General features: G+C 32.2%; 1 protein-coding gene across 2 annotated transcripts in view; it reads right to left on the bottom strand.

Moving 5' to 3' along the window:
- The window catches only part of CNKSR2 (connector enhancer of kinase suppressor of Ras 2), a 298808-nt gene that overhangs the window by 113219 nt on the left and 169787 nt on the right, over positions 1 to 15802 (bottom strand). For both annotated transcript variants that reach the window (XM_049766782.1, XM_049766781.1), the window contains 2 exons: positions 8569 to 8702; positions 2454 to 2665 (listed from right to left, as the gene is read on the bottom strand). In XM_049766782.1, coding sequence (XP_049622739.1) covers positions 2454 to 2665; positions 8569 to 8702 — 346 coding nt within the window. The remainder of the gene's footprint in view (positions 1 to 2453; positions 2666 to 8568; positions 8703 to 15802) is intronic.

A 15802-nucleotide genomic window follows, 5' to 3' on the forward strand; every position in this document is an offset into this window, starting at 1 on the left:
AGATTTTAAAGCTGACACTTAGGATGCTTTTAGTTATTTTCCTTTACACCCATATTTGTCAATTAGTTGTTATGTGACTAAAATGATTTCCCTAAATATTTTGTCTTATATAACTAACTTTAAAATGATTATCCTAAGACAATAATATGACAAGTATATATGAACATACACACACATATATATATATGTATTTATGTATGCCAAAAACACATACTAAGAGATTCTGTTTCTCTTTTGCTTTCAAAATCTTACACAGATTCTTATATTAACTCAAAATTCTTTTTGAGAATATAGATAATCTGAAAAGTTAATAGGAAATTATGAGTAATAAACAAAGTCTCTGCATGAAAATGGCTTAATACTTAAAATTTAGTATAAACCATATCTATTTATGTGATTTCTTAGGCTGAATCTGGGATTCAGCTTCTGAGCAACTGAAGTATTTTTCAACACTTTCCTAGTGATGACAACTCATTTTTACCTTCTGCGGGTTTTGGCTAATCCATCTTTGCTTCCTGATAGCCACTGGCTTTATGTATACAATGGGCTAAATGAGTTAACGAATGAATAAATTAATTGGGAAAATATAGTCACAAATTCTTTACTGTGACAGGTAATTAATAAGATCTTATTTTTTCTTAAAGTTTAAAAGTCAAAAAAATTTTCAGGAGCAAAAGTTAAAAAACTAATAAAAAGAGTTTGAGTAAAGAAAATTATTTTGAACAAATATATTTTATTGGCTATGGGCATTTTTGACTAACATGATCAAAATTAATTGTTAAGCTGCAGTTCAGTTGTTCCAGTGAGAGTTTTTTAAGTTATGCCTGGATTGCATTGTGAATCACTTGACAGTTGTAAAAACATAAAACGTGTTCCTTACCCCTCATTTAGTCACATATACGTGTCTAATCTCGTTTTTTACAAAAATGTCAAAAATTCATGTGCTATTTAGATTTTCCAAAATTGGAAATTTATGATTTGTGGACTGTGATGGCACTGGGTGCTTTAAATTGCAGCCTGAAAGCACTAACACATTGAAACCACACACAATGATGGCAGCAAATCAGTGATAGTTCATATGATATCAACACAAAGAATACAGTCACTGCTTCATAAAAGTTAGCAAGCATTGCTTCATAAAATTATTAAAATTCACATAATGTGGTAACTATATTTTTTCTGTCCCAACCTAAGTAGAAAACAAGCTAGAAAATTCTACATTGTAGAAAGGGAAAGAGTTTATATGTATTACTCCTATCTAATAATAGACAGTCAATAAAAAGAAAAATACGAATGCTTACATAATAGGATGGGGTAGGAAGAACAAAAATGGCAGACTTTTATACGGTCAAGTTTTACAATAGAATAGAGGAGAAAAGCAGAGGTGCACATACCTTCAAATTATCATTGTTCAGAATAACCACCACCACAGTAGTATAAATTGAAGGAAATATTATCAATGTTTTTAATTTTATGATTAAGTAATGTGTTTACAGATAGTAAAAACAAAGATAAACCGGGTTTCTATTGAGAATCTTTTTTTTTTCACATCAAGCAGTGTTCAGGGCATACTTCTGGCTTTGCATTGAAGCATAGGTTATGGTGGGCACAGGGAACTAAATACAGGGGCTCAAACCTAGATGGTCAGTTGCAAACAAGTGCCTAACCCACTGTACTATTTCCTGGCCCTATTTTGGAGCATTTGGGGCAAAACGTTTCATATATGAGTATTACCAAAGAGCAGAAGGAAATTGGGTATGGGCAATATATATAAGTAAGTAATATTTTGGGACCACAGGAAAGAGACAAATGTCCTGGATGAGAAGTAAGGGACATGGTAACTCATGACTCATATTTTCTTTTTTTTCTCATTTTTTAAAATGTCAATTTTTATTTGAGCACCATGATTACAAGCATTTTTGTAGTCGGGTTTCAGTTATAAATAGAATGCCCTCTTCAATATAGTATGCTCAATCTATTTAAAATCCACTTCAACTTACATTTTTCAGGGTAAAGATTAAGACCACATGAAGATTTAATCAATTCTTGAGTAATAAAGAGATCATTTTAATTTAAAGTAAGTTTAAATCTATTTCAATTTAAATAAGTCATGCTAATATAATTTATTAAAATGGGGGAAACCTGAATTGTTCAAATTTTGGAACATTTGAAGTAGAAAAATTACATGTGACTCAAAAGTTTATTTATAAGTAAGTAATGAATTAATGATTTAAACAAATTAAAATGCTGCCTAGTATTTTTACTTATCTTTGGAAAGTTTAGAAAATTTTTTTAAAATTATGTTGAGATCCATTTAGAAACACACAACACAGATAAATAATAAATAGTTCAAAGCTATCAAATTAATATCACTACCCCAAAAGCCTATCAAAAGAAAGCTGAGATTTCCACACGGCCATTATCTTTATGTCAATGTTAAAAAAGACTCTTACCGTAAGTGGGGGTACTTTCTCGTCTCCCTTGACTACTTGATCTTCCCTTTTCATATTCATAGCAATACAAAACAGTATCTTCCTCAACAATATTAAACCTCTTTCGATATTCCTGATCCAGAAATGAATTTGGTGATTCAGATCCCTTATGTACCGGCTTGCCCACCATATGTCCTCTGAGGTCTTCACAAGGAAGGTTTCCTTTTTCATCCCTAAACAAAGAATTCATTAAAGGAGAAGGATATAGTCAATAGATAGGGTGGTAAATGGCAGAGAGGGCAATAACAATATAGCTGTGTATAGAATATCTTTCTAAATTTTCTTTAAGTTTTGCAGAGAAATTTTTAATTATTACTCTTTCAGAAGAGATTAATGAGGCTCAGAGAGGTTAAGTAACTTGCCAAAATAACATACAGTGGTGTAGGAGAGATAGGACAGTTATCTGGTGCTTGTCATGTGTGGACTGGACCCTGGTTTGATCCTTGGTATCCCACATTGTACCCTAACCTCCTCCAGCAGTGGTCCTTGAGCAAAGAGCTAGAAGTAAGCTTACTCCTACCCTGCGTGTGACCTCCCCAACCACAAAAATAAATAACATAGATAACAAATCACAGACCTCAACGTCATATAATGCATGCCCAAGTCTGTTTTCATTGTAGCATGTCACATAAAGGAAATTATCTTAACACTTAAATTTATTTGAAAATGAATGGGGCTATCCCAAATTTTCTAGGGATAGTGAGAAAGATATACATTGACAAGGATGGAAGTCAGGGTAAATTCCCCAACTCCACAAATTGCTTTCAGCTATCAAGACAGTAAGTATATAAATAGTGTAGGTTTCTTCTCTTTCTTTACCTAATTGGTTGATGGCTGTATTAGTCCTACTTAAAAATAAGAACTGTTTAAGAATTACTTTTGCAAAGGTAGTTAATCCTCAATAACATAGCACTAAGGAAACTGATACTATAAGACTTTCAGAGCATGTTATTGATTTAAACTAAATATAATGAACATAATTCTTTCTCTTTTTATTTAAGCACCATGAAATTACATACGTGATTGTAAATGAACATAATTACTCTCAGTAATTACTATCAATATGTAAACTGTAGATCTCATTTTTAGTTCAAAGATATAATCATAAACTAAAACGTTTCTATAGGTCGATCAAAATATCACTATACTATAGCAATTGTTCCTGTAAGGAGAACAAGAAGAAACCTAAGAAGGGAGACTGGGAATTTTCTTCTTCAGGATTCTAAAGAGAATCAATTTTCATATTTTAAAAGTTCCCTACAACTATTACTCATAGTGTCCAGATTATTTGGTCCAGAATCACTGGTATTTTAAACACTATATTAATAGTTTTTTGAACATTAAATTTCTTTAGTTTCTCTAATAATTATTTTAGTGCATTATTTTTATTTAGTGTTATTATCTATTAGTATTTATTTCTGGTACTAACCTACATAGTTCAATAATAATTTGTATCAAATCAGATAAAACTATGCTAAGTGCCCAAACTAAAATCTTACAACAACAGAAAAACTTAGTTTTTTTATTTTTTTGGGGGGGGCACACTTAGTGGCACTTGGAAGTTACACCTGGCAGGCATGGGGGATAATATGGGCTGCCAGGCATAGAAACCAGGTCTGCCATGTACAAGGCAAACACCCACACCACTGTGCTATCACTATGGCCTAAATAACTTTGGTGGGGGGGCATTGGGCTACACCTGGTGATGCTCAGGGATTATTCCTGGATATGCACTCAGAAATCGCTCCTGGCTTGGGGGACCATATGGGACGCCCAGGTTCGAACCGAGGTCCATCCTGGGTCAGCAGTGTGCAAGGCAAACGCCCTACTGCTGTGCTTCCATTCCAGCACCTGTATAACTTATTTTTAACAAGATGTTTAAAAACATTTAATAGATCTGAGTGGTTATAAGTAAAACTTATAAATCTAATGTCAGTTGTGAAATATGAATTTTAGTTCAGCAAAAATATTACACTTCTAAGCTATAGAATATTTTGATTTATATCTGCACATAAATTTTGACAAAGGTTTGTCCAAGTCAAGAAAATTCAATCCAAGTAAGTAAAATATAATCAAAATTAACTGTTGTCAAGATAGCTCATACATCTTACTGATTATCAGATGACACTGCCATTTTCATTTTTAGTTTTGAAACTATCATCTATTAAAATTTTTAAACCACATAGCTAGTTATTGTATACCAAAAATATCAAATTCAGGCAGAATTTTATTTTCAGATAACCAAAATTCTTTTCTGAATGAATTTCCTTGTATTTTTATTATTCAAAAAAAGCAATTAGCTTAGGAATAGGCCAAAGGAAAACATGGCACCAGAGTATGGTTTAGTCTAATAAAAATGGGTAGACTTTGTCAAGCCTGTGACATAAATATTAATGTAGCTGAGTGGAAGCCTCAATTTTAATTAACTCACCATGCTCTACTTATATGGACATGCTGTGAAGCAGAAAATTGGGAGGGCTGTTATCATATTCTATTATCATATAAGAGGGGCTCTATACTAACAAGAAAGATTAAACATGTCTAAATGGAAAATGCACTCAAAGTTGCATTACAGAAAGCATAATCCAAAACCAAAATTTTATATATTATATATAAGAGTATTTTATATATATATATATACATTTTATAAACTACTCATATGGTGAGTTCTTAAAGAACGTAATGTCATAATTTATTTTCCAGTGAAGTTAATATTAAAACACATACATTTGTTCCATAGAGAGCAAAGGAAACAGGTAAATAGAGTTCCACTTTAGTGGATTTTCTGTTTAATGGTTCATAGTAAAATTAATAAGAGAAGTTATTAACTCACCCTTACAAGCTGTGAAAAGACCTAAAGTTCTTAATTTTTATAACAAAAAAAAGAAATTTAGTTAAGTATACAAAAGTATTACATATTATGCTAATGTAACTATGTATGGTCATTAAGTATATAATCTCTGAAGACAGACAATAATTATACTGACCAAATTTCAGTTATCTTACATATGTGTTGTCTGTATTATTTATTTGGGAAGTGAGGTTGGATCACATTTCAGGGGAAATAAACCCTGCTCAAATCTTAGAGGTTATGCCCAGAGATATGTGGGGTACCAGGTAGTGCCAGGGATTGGACCAGGGTTGGCTGTAGGCAAGGCAAGTACCAAAATTCCTGTACTGTTTCTCTGGACCTCATATTTTCCTTTCAAGAAAATACAATCACATGGGAACTTTTAAAAAATAATCTGACAACTAGTCATTATTTTCAGGGATTTTTGTTTCAAGATGAGAAAGCTTTCATTATTTATGGTTCAAAATTAAACATATAACTTACATAGCAACAAATGCTAGTCTACATGAACCAAACTTTTAAATAAAGGACTAGAGAGATGTTTAAGTAAGAGTAAGTGAACTATATTCATCTTTAAAGTTCAAAGGAAAAATATTGCTAAGGTTGTACTTTAAAAAGAATGACAGCTGCAAACTTTTTATAACTATAACACCAAACCAAACTAGTAAATAAAGATAATTTTTACAAGGCTGGGATGCAAAGTGATCTTGGTGCATGGATTATTCTGACTGTATTATATTATAAAAACCATGTGACTGAGTCACTAATAATTTGCCTGAAATGATATTTAAAATATTCTGTTAAATTGTACTAAGAACCAAAGTGAGAAAATAAACACAAATGATCAATTTTGCTAAAAAGTATTAAGCTTTTCTTCATGTGATATCGAGAAAACAAGTAATGCCATTAGATACTTTAATGTCTCACTTTTCTTGAATATTTTAAGATAACATTTAAAGATTTTTGTTTATTTGACATATCTGACATATTGCCACATGTTGGGGTCCAATATGGTGGTGCTTAGATGTCACTCTTGAAGTTGCTTGAGGAGCTACCTGCAGTACTGTGTGGGGATTGAATCAATTTATGTTGTGTGTAAGGCAAGAGCCTTAACCCTATATAATCCCACTTGCCCTAAAAAAGATTTCAGATCAAGTTATTCCCTACCAGAGAACAAGTGAAAGAATATTTAAAAACTGCAAAAATATGGGGACTGGAATGACTGCCTGCCATGTGGATGACCTTGGTTCAATTACTGGTACCACATAATGTTCGCCAAGCATTGCCAGGAGTAATTTCTGAGCACTGCTGGGTATGGCCTAAAATATTCAACACAACCAAAATTGAACAAAAAGTCTACAGAAACTTGATAAAATTAATGCTCTTAAATTTATCTGTACATGTGGCCTTCAGTAGAATAAGGCCTTTTAAATAATCATTTGTTTTGAATAAAAATCATTAAAATGAAAACAAATCTTGTCACTCTCTATTGGAAGATCCATACTGTAATTATTTCTCATACAATAGTTGTCAGAAATTCTAATATCATAAATTTGCATATCTTATTGAACACCAGACTATACATTATATATTTAAAAGATATTTGAAAGGACAATTTAGTGAATCACATCTCATATAACACATTCCCATAGTTATATTAATGCTGAAATATATGAAAAATGTTTATGAAACTTATAGTGTCATTAAATAAATGAAAACAAAATATTTGACAATATGTGATATTGTCATGTATGATGCCTGCATTTATTTATGCATTTGTAATTTATTTACATTTATAGTGCTGGGGATCAAACTCAGGGAGTCGTAAATACAAGTCAAGTCCTCTACTACTAACTACATAGTACATCATGTAGCATTTAGATAATTAGATTCATATTTATCAGAATAAAACACTTGAAGTAATAAGGTATATAATAAAAATCAAAAGAAAAATATTCAGATATTCTATATACTGGCCAAATTTAATATAATGTATGGCTTGGTAACAAGTAACCTCAGTTCTGTTTTTAAATTATTGCACAAATAATTAAAATCCTTGTGTTTGGTGTTATTTTCATTTAGTGCTATCCATTTGCATATTTTTGTATTTAATAAGGCTAGATTATTAGAGAGAATGCATTAGAGCTCAGAACTATATTCTTTCTTACCTGGTGGGAATTTGAAACAGAAATGTGGAAATAAAATGAGGATATAATCTCAATAAATCTAGAAAATAATCTTTAAAGGAAATTTACCCTCTTCCAAACTCTGTTTCTAAAATATATATTGGTTATGTGAAAACTACATATATGGAAACACTGGGAAGATTTTGTCTCTTCTGATTATCCAAAAAGCAAAAGGTATCTTCCTTACCACATGCATGGGAAAAACCCATAGCATTTCCTTTAAGCAAAAAATAAAGAAAGAAAAGAAGAAAGGAAGGAAGGAAGGAAGGAAGGAAGGAAGGAAGGAAGGAAGGAAGGAAGGAAGGAAGGAAGGAAGACAGAAAAAAGAAAGAAAGGAAAGAAAGAAGAAAGAAAGAAAGAGAAAGAAAAAAGAAAGAAAAGAAGAAAAAGAAAAGAGAAGAAAAAAGAAAAGAAAAGGAAAGAAAGACAGACTGAAATGATTCAAAAGATATGAGACCTTCTGAGTGAGCCTCACTCATTTTCCTTTTCTGGGGTGGAGGTGTTCTACACCAAGCAGTGCTCCAGGGATTAAATTCTGCTAGGGGCTCCCTCCTCAGGCAAAGCATGAACCTTCTTTGCCTATTCAACTAATTCCAATTGTTACTTAACGCTAATCGCAATTTTGTCTGACTTCATAAGACCATGCAGTATTTAGTAAACAGTAGTCATTGTTAATAGTAAACAAAACATTTTATCTATGATACCATTTTTCTAAATTTCCTTCTTTTTTCTTTTTTTTTGGGGGGGTTGGGGGGCACACCTGGCAGCGTTCAGGGGTTACTCCTGGCTCTGTGCTCAGAAATCTCTCCTGGCAGGCTCAGGGGAACAAATGGGATGCCAGGGATCAAACCCGGGTCTGTCCAGGGTCAGCCATGTGCAAGGCAAACGTCCTACTGCTGTGCTGTCTTCCGTCATTCCCCGTTTTGAATTTCTAACAGAAAACTTCAAGGTGTTCCTGGAAAGTTCCTTTCACAGTTGCCATGCATGTAGGCTAATAATCTGGCAGAAGCTTCTAAGAACAAGAGGGTGAGTTTTATACCTTGGGATATAGGGCTCTGCAGGCGGAGGGGGGATGTACAGGTCTTGGAGAGCAGAGCTGTCTCGCTTGGTGGGTGTACTGATGGTGCTGGAAGGCGTGGCGACACTGCTTGTGGGACTTCTAGGTATAAGAGGCTAGTTAAAATGAAAAAGAAAATACATACGCACACAAACAACACACAAAACAACAACGACACATAGTTATCATTTTTAAGTTATCTTTTCCCGGAGCTTTTTGATCTTGGCTGCAATCAAGAAGCATGTTACTTAGCATATTCCTTTGAATTTCTTCAAACAAGACTTTTATTGCTTCAGAGATTTCTACTTCGTTTCCAACCCACCTTAATATCATCACTTAACACGTTATTTATAGTGGGAAAATTGATCTCACAGCTAGCAATTGATTTAAATGAAATTTTCTTTGTTAAAATTCTACATTTAGTAGAAAGCTCAGAAAGATTTTCAGATATTTTCCCCAAAAAAGATACAGTATGCTCCTAAGTAGAAAGTGACAGATTGTCAGAAAAGGTCACGAAATTGGGGTCTGATTAGCCAATAGAAGAGGACATTTCAGAGGAAAATGTACTTTTGTTTTCGTAAATACAAATGCAACTGTGTTTGCAGAGTTTTTATAGAACATATTCTAAAATGTGGGGATTAGTGTGACGTAGTTCTTTCACTTTTATAAGTACACTCGTCACACTAAATCTTTATTTGCATACATCTTTATTTGCATACATCTAATTTTCATGCCTGTATTTAAATTTTAAACCAAAAGTCTGGATTTTTAAGAGTTATAATAGTATATATTTTGAATTAAGAAATTCATCAAGATGCATTTAAGAGCACTCACAAACCTAAACTATGCAGCATTTAGAAATAATATTCTGGTTTGAGAATATCTAAAGTGAAAAATACTCAGATTTACTGATTATCTAGATATACAACATATAAAAATCTAGAATATTAGTGCATTCACCTCAGAAATAATAAAAAATGAACTGCATCTTCCTTCACGTGACAAAATGTTGTCATTTTAGCCAATATTCAAACACCTTTAGAATACGTATATAGTAGTTATATTATTTTAATAAGCAATGCTGGGAACTTATAAATGCCATATTATAACTATTTGATATTGTGACAACACTTCTGCACAAATAAATAAAATTTGTTCAAAAAATCAAGTGCAAATACAATGTACAATACAGTCACTTGGGTAGGTTACACAGGTTAGGATTTAGACCTTCTTTGTTATAGCTCATCTTAATAACTAGAAATCACACATCCTACCAAAATGACCATTAAAATTAAATTCATTTTAAATGAGAGGGGGGAATTGGAGGTGCAGTTGAGAGAACAGTCATAACCCTATGTCCTCCCCAAAGAGGATCAAAGTAAGGGGGTAAAAGGAGTGATTGAAGACACAGGTTAAAAATGTAAAGTGTGAATTAAGGACCAGCCTTATATATTATTTAGCTTGGACTACTACTTGAATCCTCTTCCGTGGGTATTTGTGCCTATTCTCTTTCAGAAAGTGTAAACATTGGCCTTGAATACTCCCTTCAGAATGCTATTTTCTGGGTTTATATTATCAACAAGGAGTTGTTATTAATGTTATCAGCCAATGTGACGATCTAAATTAGTAAATAACTACAGGAAATATTTAAATGTGCTTAAGCAAAGAAGAGGTTTGATTGTGCCAGCTGGTTCAATGAATTAAACTGGCTCAAAAAGCAACTTGTTCCTTCAGAGAAAAAATATTAATGAATGCTGTTGTGAAACTCAATTGGCTAGTTGTTTTATTAAGTGGTAAATCATAGAAAATATCTTGGTGGTTTATCAAGCAATTATCATGTAGCTAATCAGTTTGCCTTGTACTAAGTAAAACAAATGGTAAACAGTCAATGCAATCAGTATATTTTTGTCTAGTAATTGTACTATTTTTGCCAAGTTGTCCCAAACTAAGAACGATCTTCTCAAGAATTGCATTAAAAATACACATTGCGCAATGTAAAAATAAGAAATGGCAAAGTTCAAGATTGATGGGAAAATGGGAATTGTTATTTGATTCAAAAGGAAGTGCTTGTGATAATTAAAATGATAATCTCTTAGATGTTTTCCAAATTTGGACAAGAATAAAAAATAAGTAATTGAAAAATGCAAAATGCATTAAGGTACATTAGAAAGATAGGAAAGTAGATGAAATTAGGTACAGAATACATTATATTATTAGTGAGAGTTATTAGTGAGAACTTCCTAGTTCTATTAGGTGGAATTAAAATTATATCTACCACCAGTTTTCCTTTAGTGTGAGAAAAATACAGAGTGTTAATACTGCTCCTCTCAACTCAAAAATACCTCTCAGCACTAAATTCAAATTTTAACAGGTGAAATAACGGAAGAAAGAGAATCTAAGTATGTGAGTTTAATAATGCAAAAGGACAGCTTCACCTATTGTGGAATCATTTATTTTCAATCATTTATTCATAAAATAGAAAGAAAAGTAGCTACCATTGAAATTCTTATAATTTTCACTGTAAGAAAGAGTAGAAACAAAGGGTAATATTTTCATTTTACCATTCTATCCCTTTTATCATTTCTCTCACATTGGTAAAATTAGTAGGGGAAAATAATTAAGTGCAATCATCATTTACAGATAAAAACACAGGACATTTCAAGACTGTATCTCGAACCTAATTGTGAAGCGTCAGTAAACTTCAACCATTTTAGAACTGCAGACCATCCTCAGTCCATGGCCCAGTGGTTGAAGACAATTGCACTAAAGAAAGCAATTACATACGTCAGGGGTGTATTCTATATTCCTACCCTGGGGGGTAAGGGTGGAGGGGTTCTGGAACATCACTGCCATTACATTTAATTTTTATATCTAACTGGTCCAACTGATATACAAAGCTTTACTTTCACAAATTCCATGAGACATCAACATGGAATAAATATTTGTGTATAAATTTGTTACTCTAAAACAAGCCTATGATAGATTTTTTGGGACACAGACATCTATTTTAAAATATACAACTCAAAACTTTAATTCAGATTTTCAATATACATGTATAACTTTTGGTCAACTGCTAATAATATGTCAGTAGGACTCAGAAACCTACTAAGTAAATGGCATACACATATTTTTCAGTAGCATTTTGAACTATATAAATATATTCAAAGGGTATACCACAACACAGTATGGCTTAAATCTTTCTCAGACTCATAAGCAATAAATTTAGTGATAAGTATTCTACTTACACAATCTAAATCATAATTGGAAGATTTTGAGTATAGTCAAATAAAACATCCCATATTTGTAAGGGATAGCTGAAATCTCACATTGGTTCTATGATGGCTCAGAGTTTGTCTATAGGTACCCAAATCTCTAAGATAAATGAGCACATATGGACATTATCAATATAGTTCAGAAACTGTCCGCCATGTTTTTAGATAATTACTAAGAAGATTATTTTATACATAAGAAACTACATTTGACAAAGGTTTTACTTGAAATATCTTGTATTTTAAAAAACTCTGGCAAATATATCTTTATTTTGTTGTCCCGTGTCTGGTGAGCCAGCTTAAATGAAAATAGTACATTATACATTACATAGCTATCTCTAAAACTCGCTGAAGCAAAGGTCACAAAACGTTTGTTTTGCTTTTTAGTGGGTGGAGAGATAGTCACTGCAGAATGAATGATTTTCATGAAGTATAAAACCTGGGCATTACTTTTATTTACTCGTGGGGATAAGCACAAACTTAAAAGACTCATAATATTCAATTTTTCTAGCACAGAACATTCACACAAATTCTTCTTCAGTTCCAACATACTTTTATTATAATTCACAACATAAGTAACAAAATATTGTTTTATATTAGTAACTCTCCTATTAATCATCTAAACACGTGTTCCAGAGAAAAGTGTTCTGAATTTTGGGAGTAAAAATGTTTCACGTAATACTGTAAAAGTTTGGAATCCATATTTGGAAAATTATTGGACATTATTTTTTGGGGGGGTAAGTTTTTCCTAAAAGGCAAAGTATTTGAAAAAAGAAACTAGGCAAAATAAGTGAATGTATTCAAACTTGCTCCATTATCCCCACACTGGACCCCACAGTTTTTTTTTTTCTGGACCCAAACATATTTGAAGCTGAAGGTACTTGAAAAACAGTATATGCAGGAAGAGTCCTCCCTCTCCTGCCCCTCTCCTCCATACAGGATTGATCACAGGACCTCAAACATGCAAGGTACATGCTTCACCTATGAGTCCAACTCCATCCACTACAAGAATCCAAAATTTAAACACAAAAGGCTTGAATCTTCTTTTTTTGGGGGGGGGGGGGGATTTCAGCCATACCCGTTTGATGCTCAGGGGTTACTCCTGTCTAAGCGCTCAGAAATTGCCCCTGGCTTGGGGGGACCATATGGGACGCCGGGGGATCGAACCGTGGTCCTTCCTTGGCTAGCGCTTGCAAGGCAGACAGACACCTTACCTCTAGTGCCACCTCACCGGCCCCTTAAATCTTCTTTTTAAAGCATGTACATTTCTTTCCTAGACTTGTTAACACACATTTTTTTCTGACCATAGATTAAAACAGGAAATAGGATCTGTATCAGATTTTTAAAAATACTGATAAAGATACATAAAATAATAAGTATATCAATACACAATACACAGTGAATATAGACTTCAATGTCATATTACAAAATGTTTTTCATGGAGGCACCGTATTTTTTGCACTGTACTGAGACTACCACTAGTCTATTTAATTGTGTTCTTTCCAGTACTATCCGCAGAGTTAATAATACAAAATTAAAAATGGACACACAGGTCATTCAAATGCCTCTAAACATAATTTTGGATATGACTAAAATTAAAGAATAAAGCAATTAGAAAATATTTTTCTTTGCATTTTAGGTTACACTTTATGATCGTTCTTAATATTTTGAAGTCATTTCGCTGAAAAACACAAATGTGATTTTAGGTCCTTTAATGAATTTGCTTAAACCTTGGTGAAAAAAATTGGATGAGACGATTGCTTGCAGTGTAACTATTTACTAATGTGGGCATATAAAAGATATAATTGCCTTTTCTTCCAAGTCAGTGCAATTACATTTGTAGTTAAAATTTATTATCCTCTCTAGTGTCACACTTAATATTTGTTATCATCCTTTTTTAATATATCATCTTAAAATTTTCAGAAACATAAAGAATTAGATACTAGTAGTTCTTAATTCACTCAACCCATAACTTTGATTCTGAGATAAATTTTGACACTGTATTTTTTACATTTTTTACAGATTGATTTCAATCATTCTATATCTACTTGAAAATAACATAAACAGTATTCAGTTGTTATACAAGTTCATAGACAACATTCACTGATATAGCCATTTATTTTTCTGCTCAGTTATTTAAATATCCTGTAAAAATGTGAATGCAATGCTAAACAACACAATTTAAAAGGAAAAATCACAAAAGCGCACAAGAACCATCACATTTATGGAAGCAATGTATGAATTAGAATACAGTTTAGGAACAAAATTCTAATAATTCAGCTTGCTTTTACTTTAGAAAATACCTTCTCTAACTAAACATATTTCTTTCATGAAACCTATAGAGTATGTTCAATTCCACCATTCCTTCTAGTGATCAATTATGAAATATGTTCTTACATGACCCCCAAAAAAAGCTGAGATTTTAGATTTTTTAAAATGGTTTCCCTGTGATAATTTCCATCAACATTCTTGTCAATACCCAACTAATTTTCCCATACACATTTGTAAGAAGACAATGATACCACCCATGCATGATTATGACTTATGTACACTAACTTTAAAAAAAATCTAAAAGTGTATACCTTGAGGCTTATCCATAGTTCCCTTGGCTTGTTTTCCGTGAAGTGAAAAAAACGTCACCATAAGTAATCACCGTGCTTACCAAATCCAGTCTTTAATAGCAGGTGCCAATATGGTGTTTTTAAAAACAGCTTTAGGTAAGTAGGGTAAAACTGGTTATGTTTTTGAGAATCCAAGTTGTTCTCAGTTAAAACATCTCCATAAATGAGTAGAGATGACAACAGAATTCAATTACAGATGACATCTGCTTGCAAAATTTAACTAAGATAGCTTGACACGTTTCAGTTGAAGTAGAAAATGTTCAAGAAATCAGGAATTTAACAAAAGAGCTGCCAGATATTATGGAATGCACTAATGGAATTGCTCTGTGAGTGTGAAGTTGAATTGTATGCTTTTGTTCATTTGGCTATAATTCCATAAATGAAAAGAGAATATCCAAACCCAAATTTATCACTGCAGATTAAGAATATCTTACGAACATCTTTAAAATGTTTAGAAGTGGACTTATTTATAATGTGGTATCCCTTAACAATTTTCACCTTAGATTAGATGTTATTTTTGGTATAATAGAAGTTACTTTCTTTTTATTTAACAATTGTTCCTTATAGGATAAATTATTTCTTACATGAGGTATTTTTGTATTTACCTTTTAGTATTTACCTACTTAATATACAAACTGAATAATTTATCTAAAAATCACTGTATGTAAATTATTTAAATAGTAGTGAAATGATGTAATAGATGTATTAAAATTCACATTTCTTTGTATAATTTCCATTTTATTTTTATTTAAACCTTTTTAGTTATTTTCATTCTGTGGTTTATGTACTATTATTAATGTTCTGTAAGCTTTATTTTAAATATTTCTTTATTTTCTTATTTGGGGGCACACATTCTAGGTACTTTCATATGAACAAAGAAAATTATGTGGCTTTATGCAAAATCCCAAGTTGCCTTCAAGCCACTCATTCCACTAATTCATTTTTCCTCCCTTTCTAAATTAGGTCTATATTCAACTTCCAGATTCTAGTAACCACAGGTTTTGATTATCTTTTGTTCTACCAAATGCACACCTTATAAAAACTCAGGTCTGTATTTTAGCACAGGCCAAATAGAAGAAATAAGTAAAATGGTTCAAATTCAGGTCCTACTTAAAATATATTACTTAAAATACTTTCAGGTGTGGTAGTGATCCAGTAAGTTGGAGGGCTTATCTTGGAGTTACTGCTAAGACCTTGTTTCACTACCAGTATCAAATATTTCATCAAAACTAATTTCCTTCTCTTTGCTCTATAAAATGCCATTCTCTGAAACAATGAAGTTTATTGAAAAGCTGAAAGCAGTACCTATCCCTGCAATAATGATAT

The sequence above is a fragment of the Suncus etruscus genome, chromosome X (genome assembly GCF_024139225.1).
Source record: "Suncus etruscus isolate mSunEtr1 chromosome X, mSunEtr1.pri.cur, whole genome shotgun sequence".
NCBI classification, from domain to species: domain Eukaryota; kingdom Metazoa; phylum Chordata; class Mammalia; order Eulipotyphla; family Soricidae; genus Suncus; species Suncus etruscus.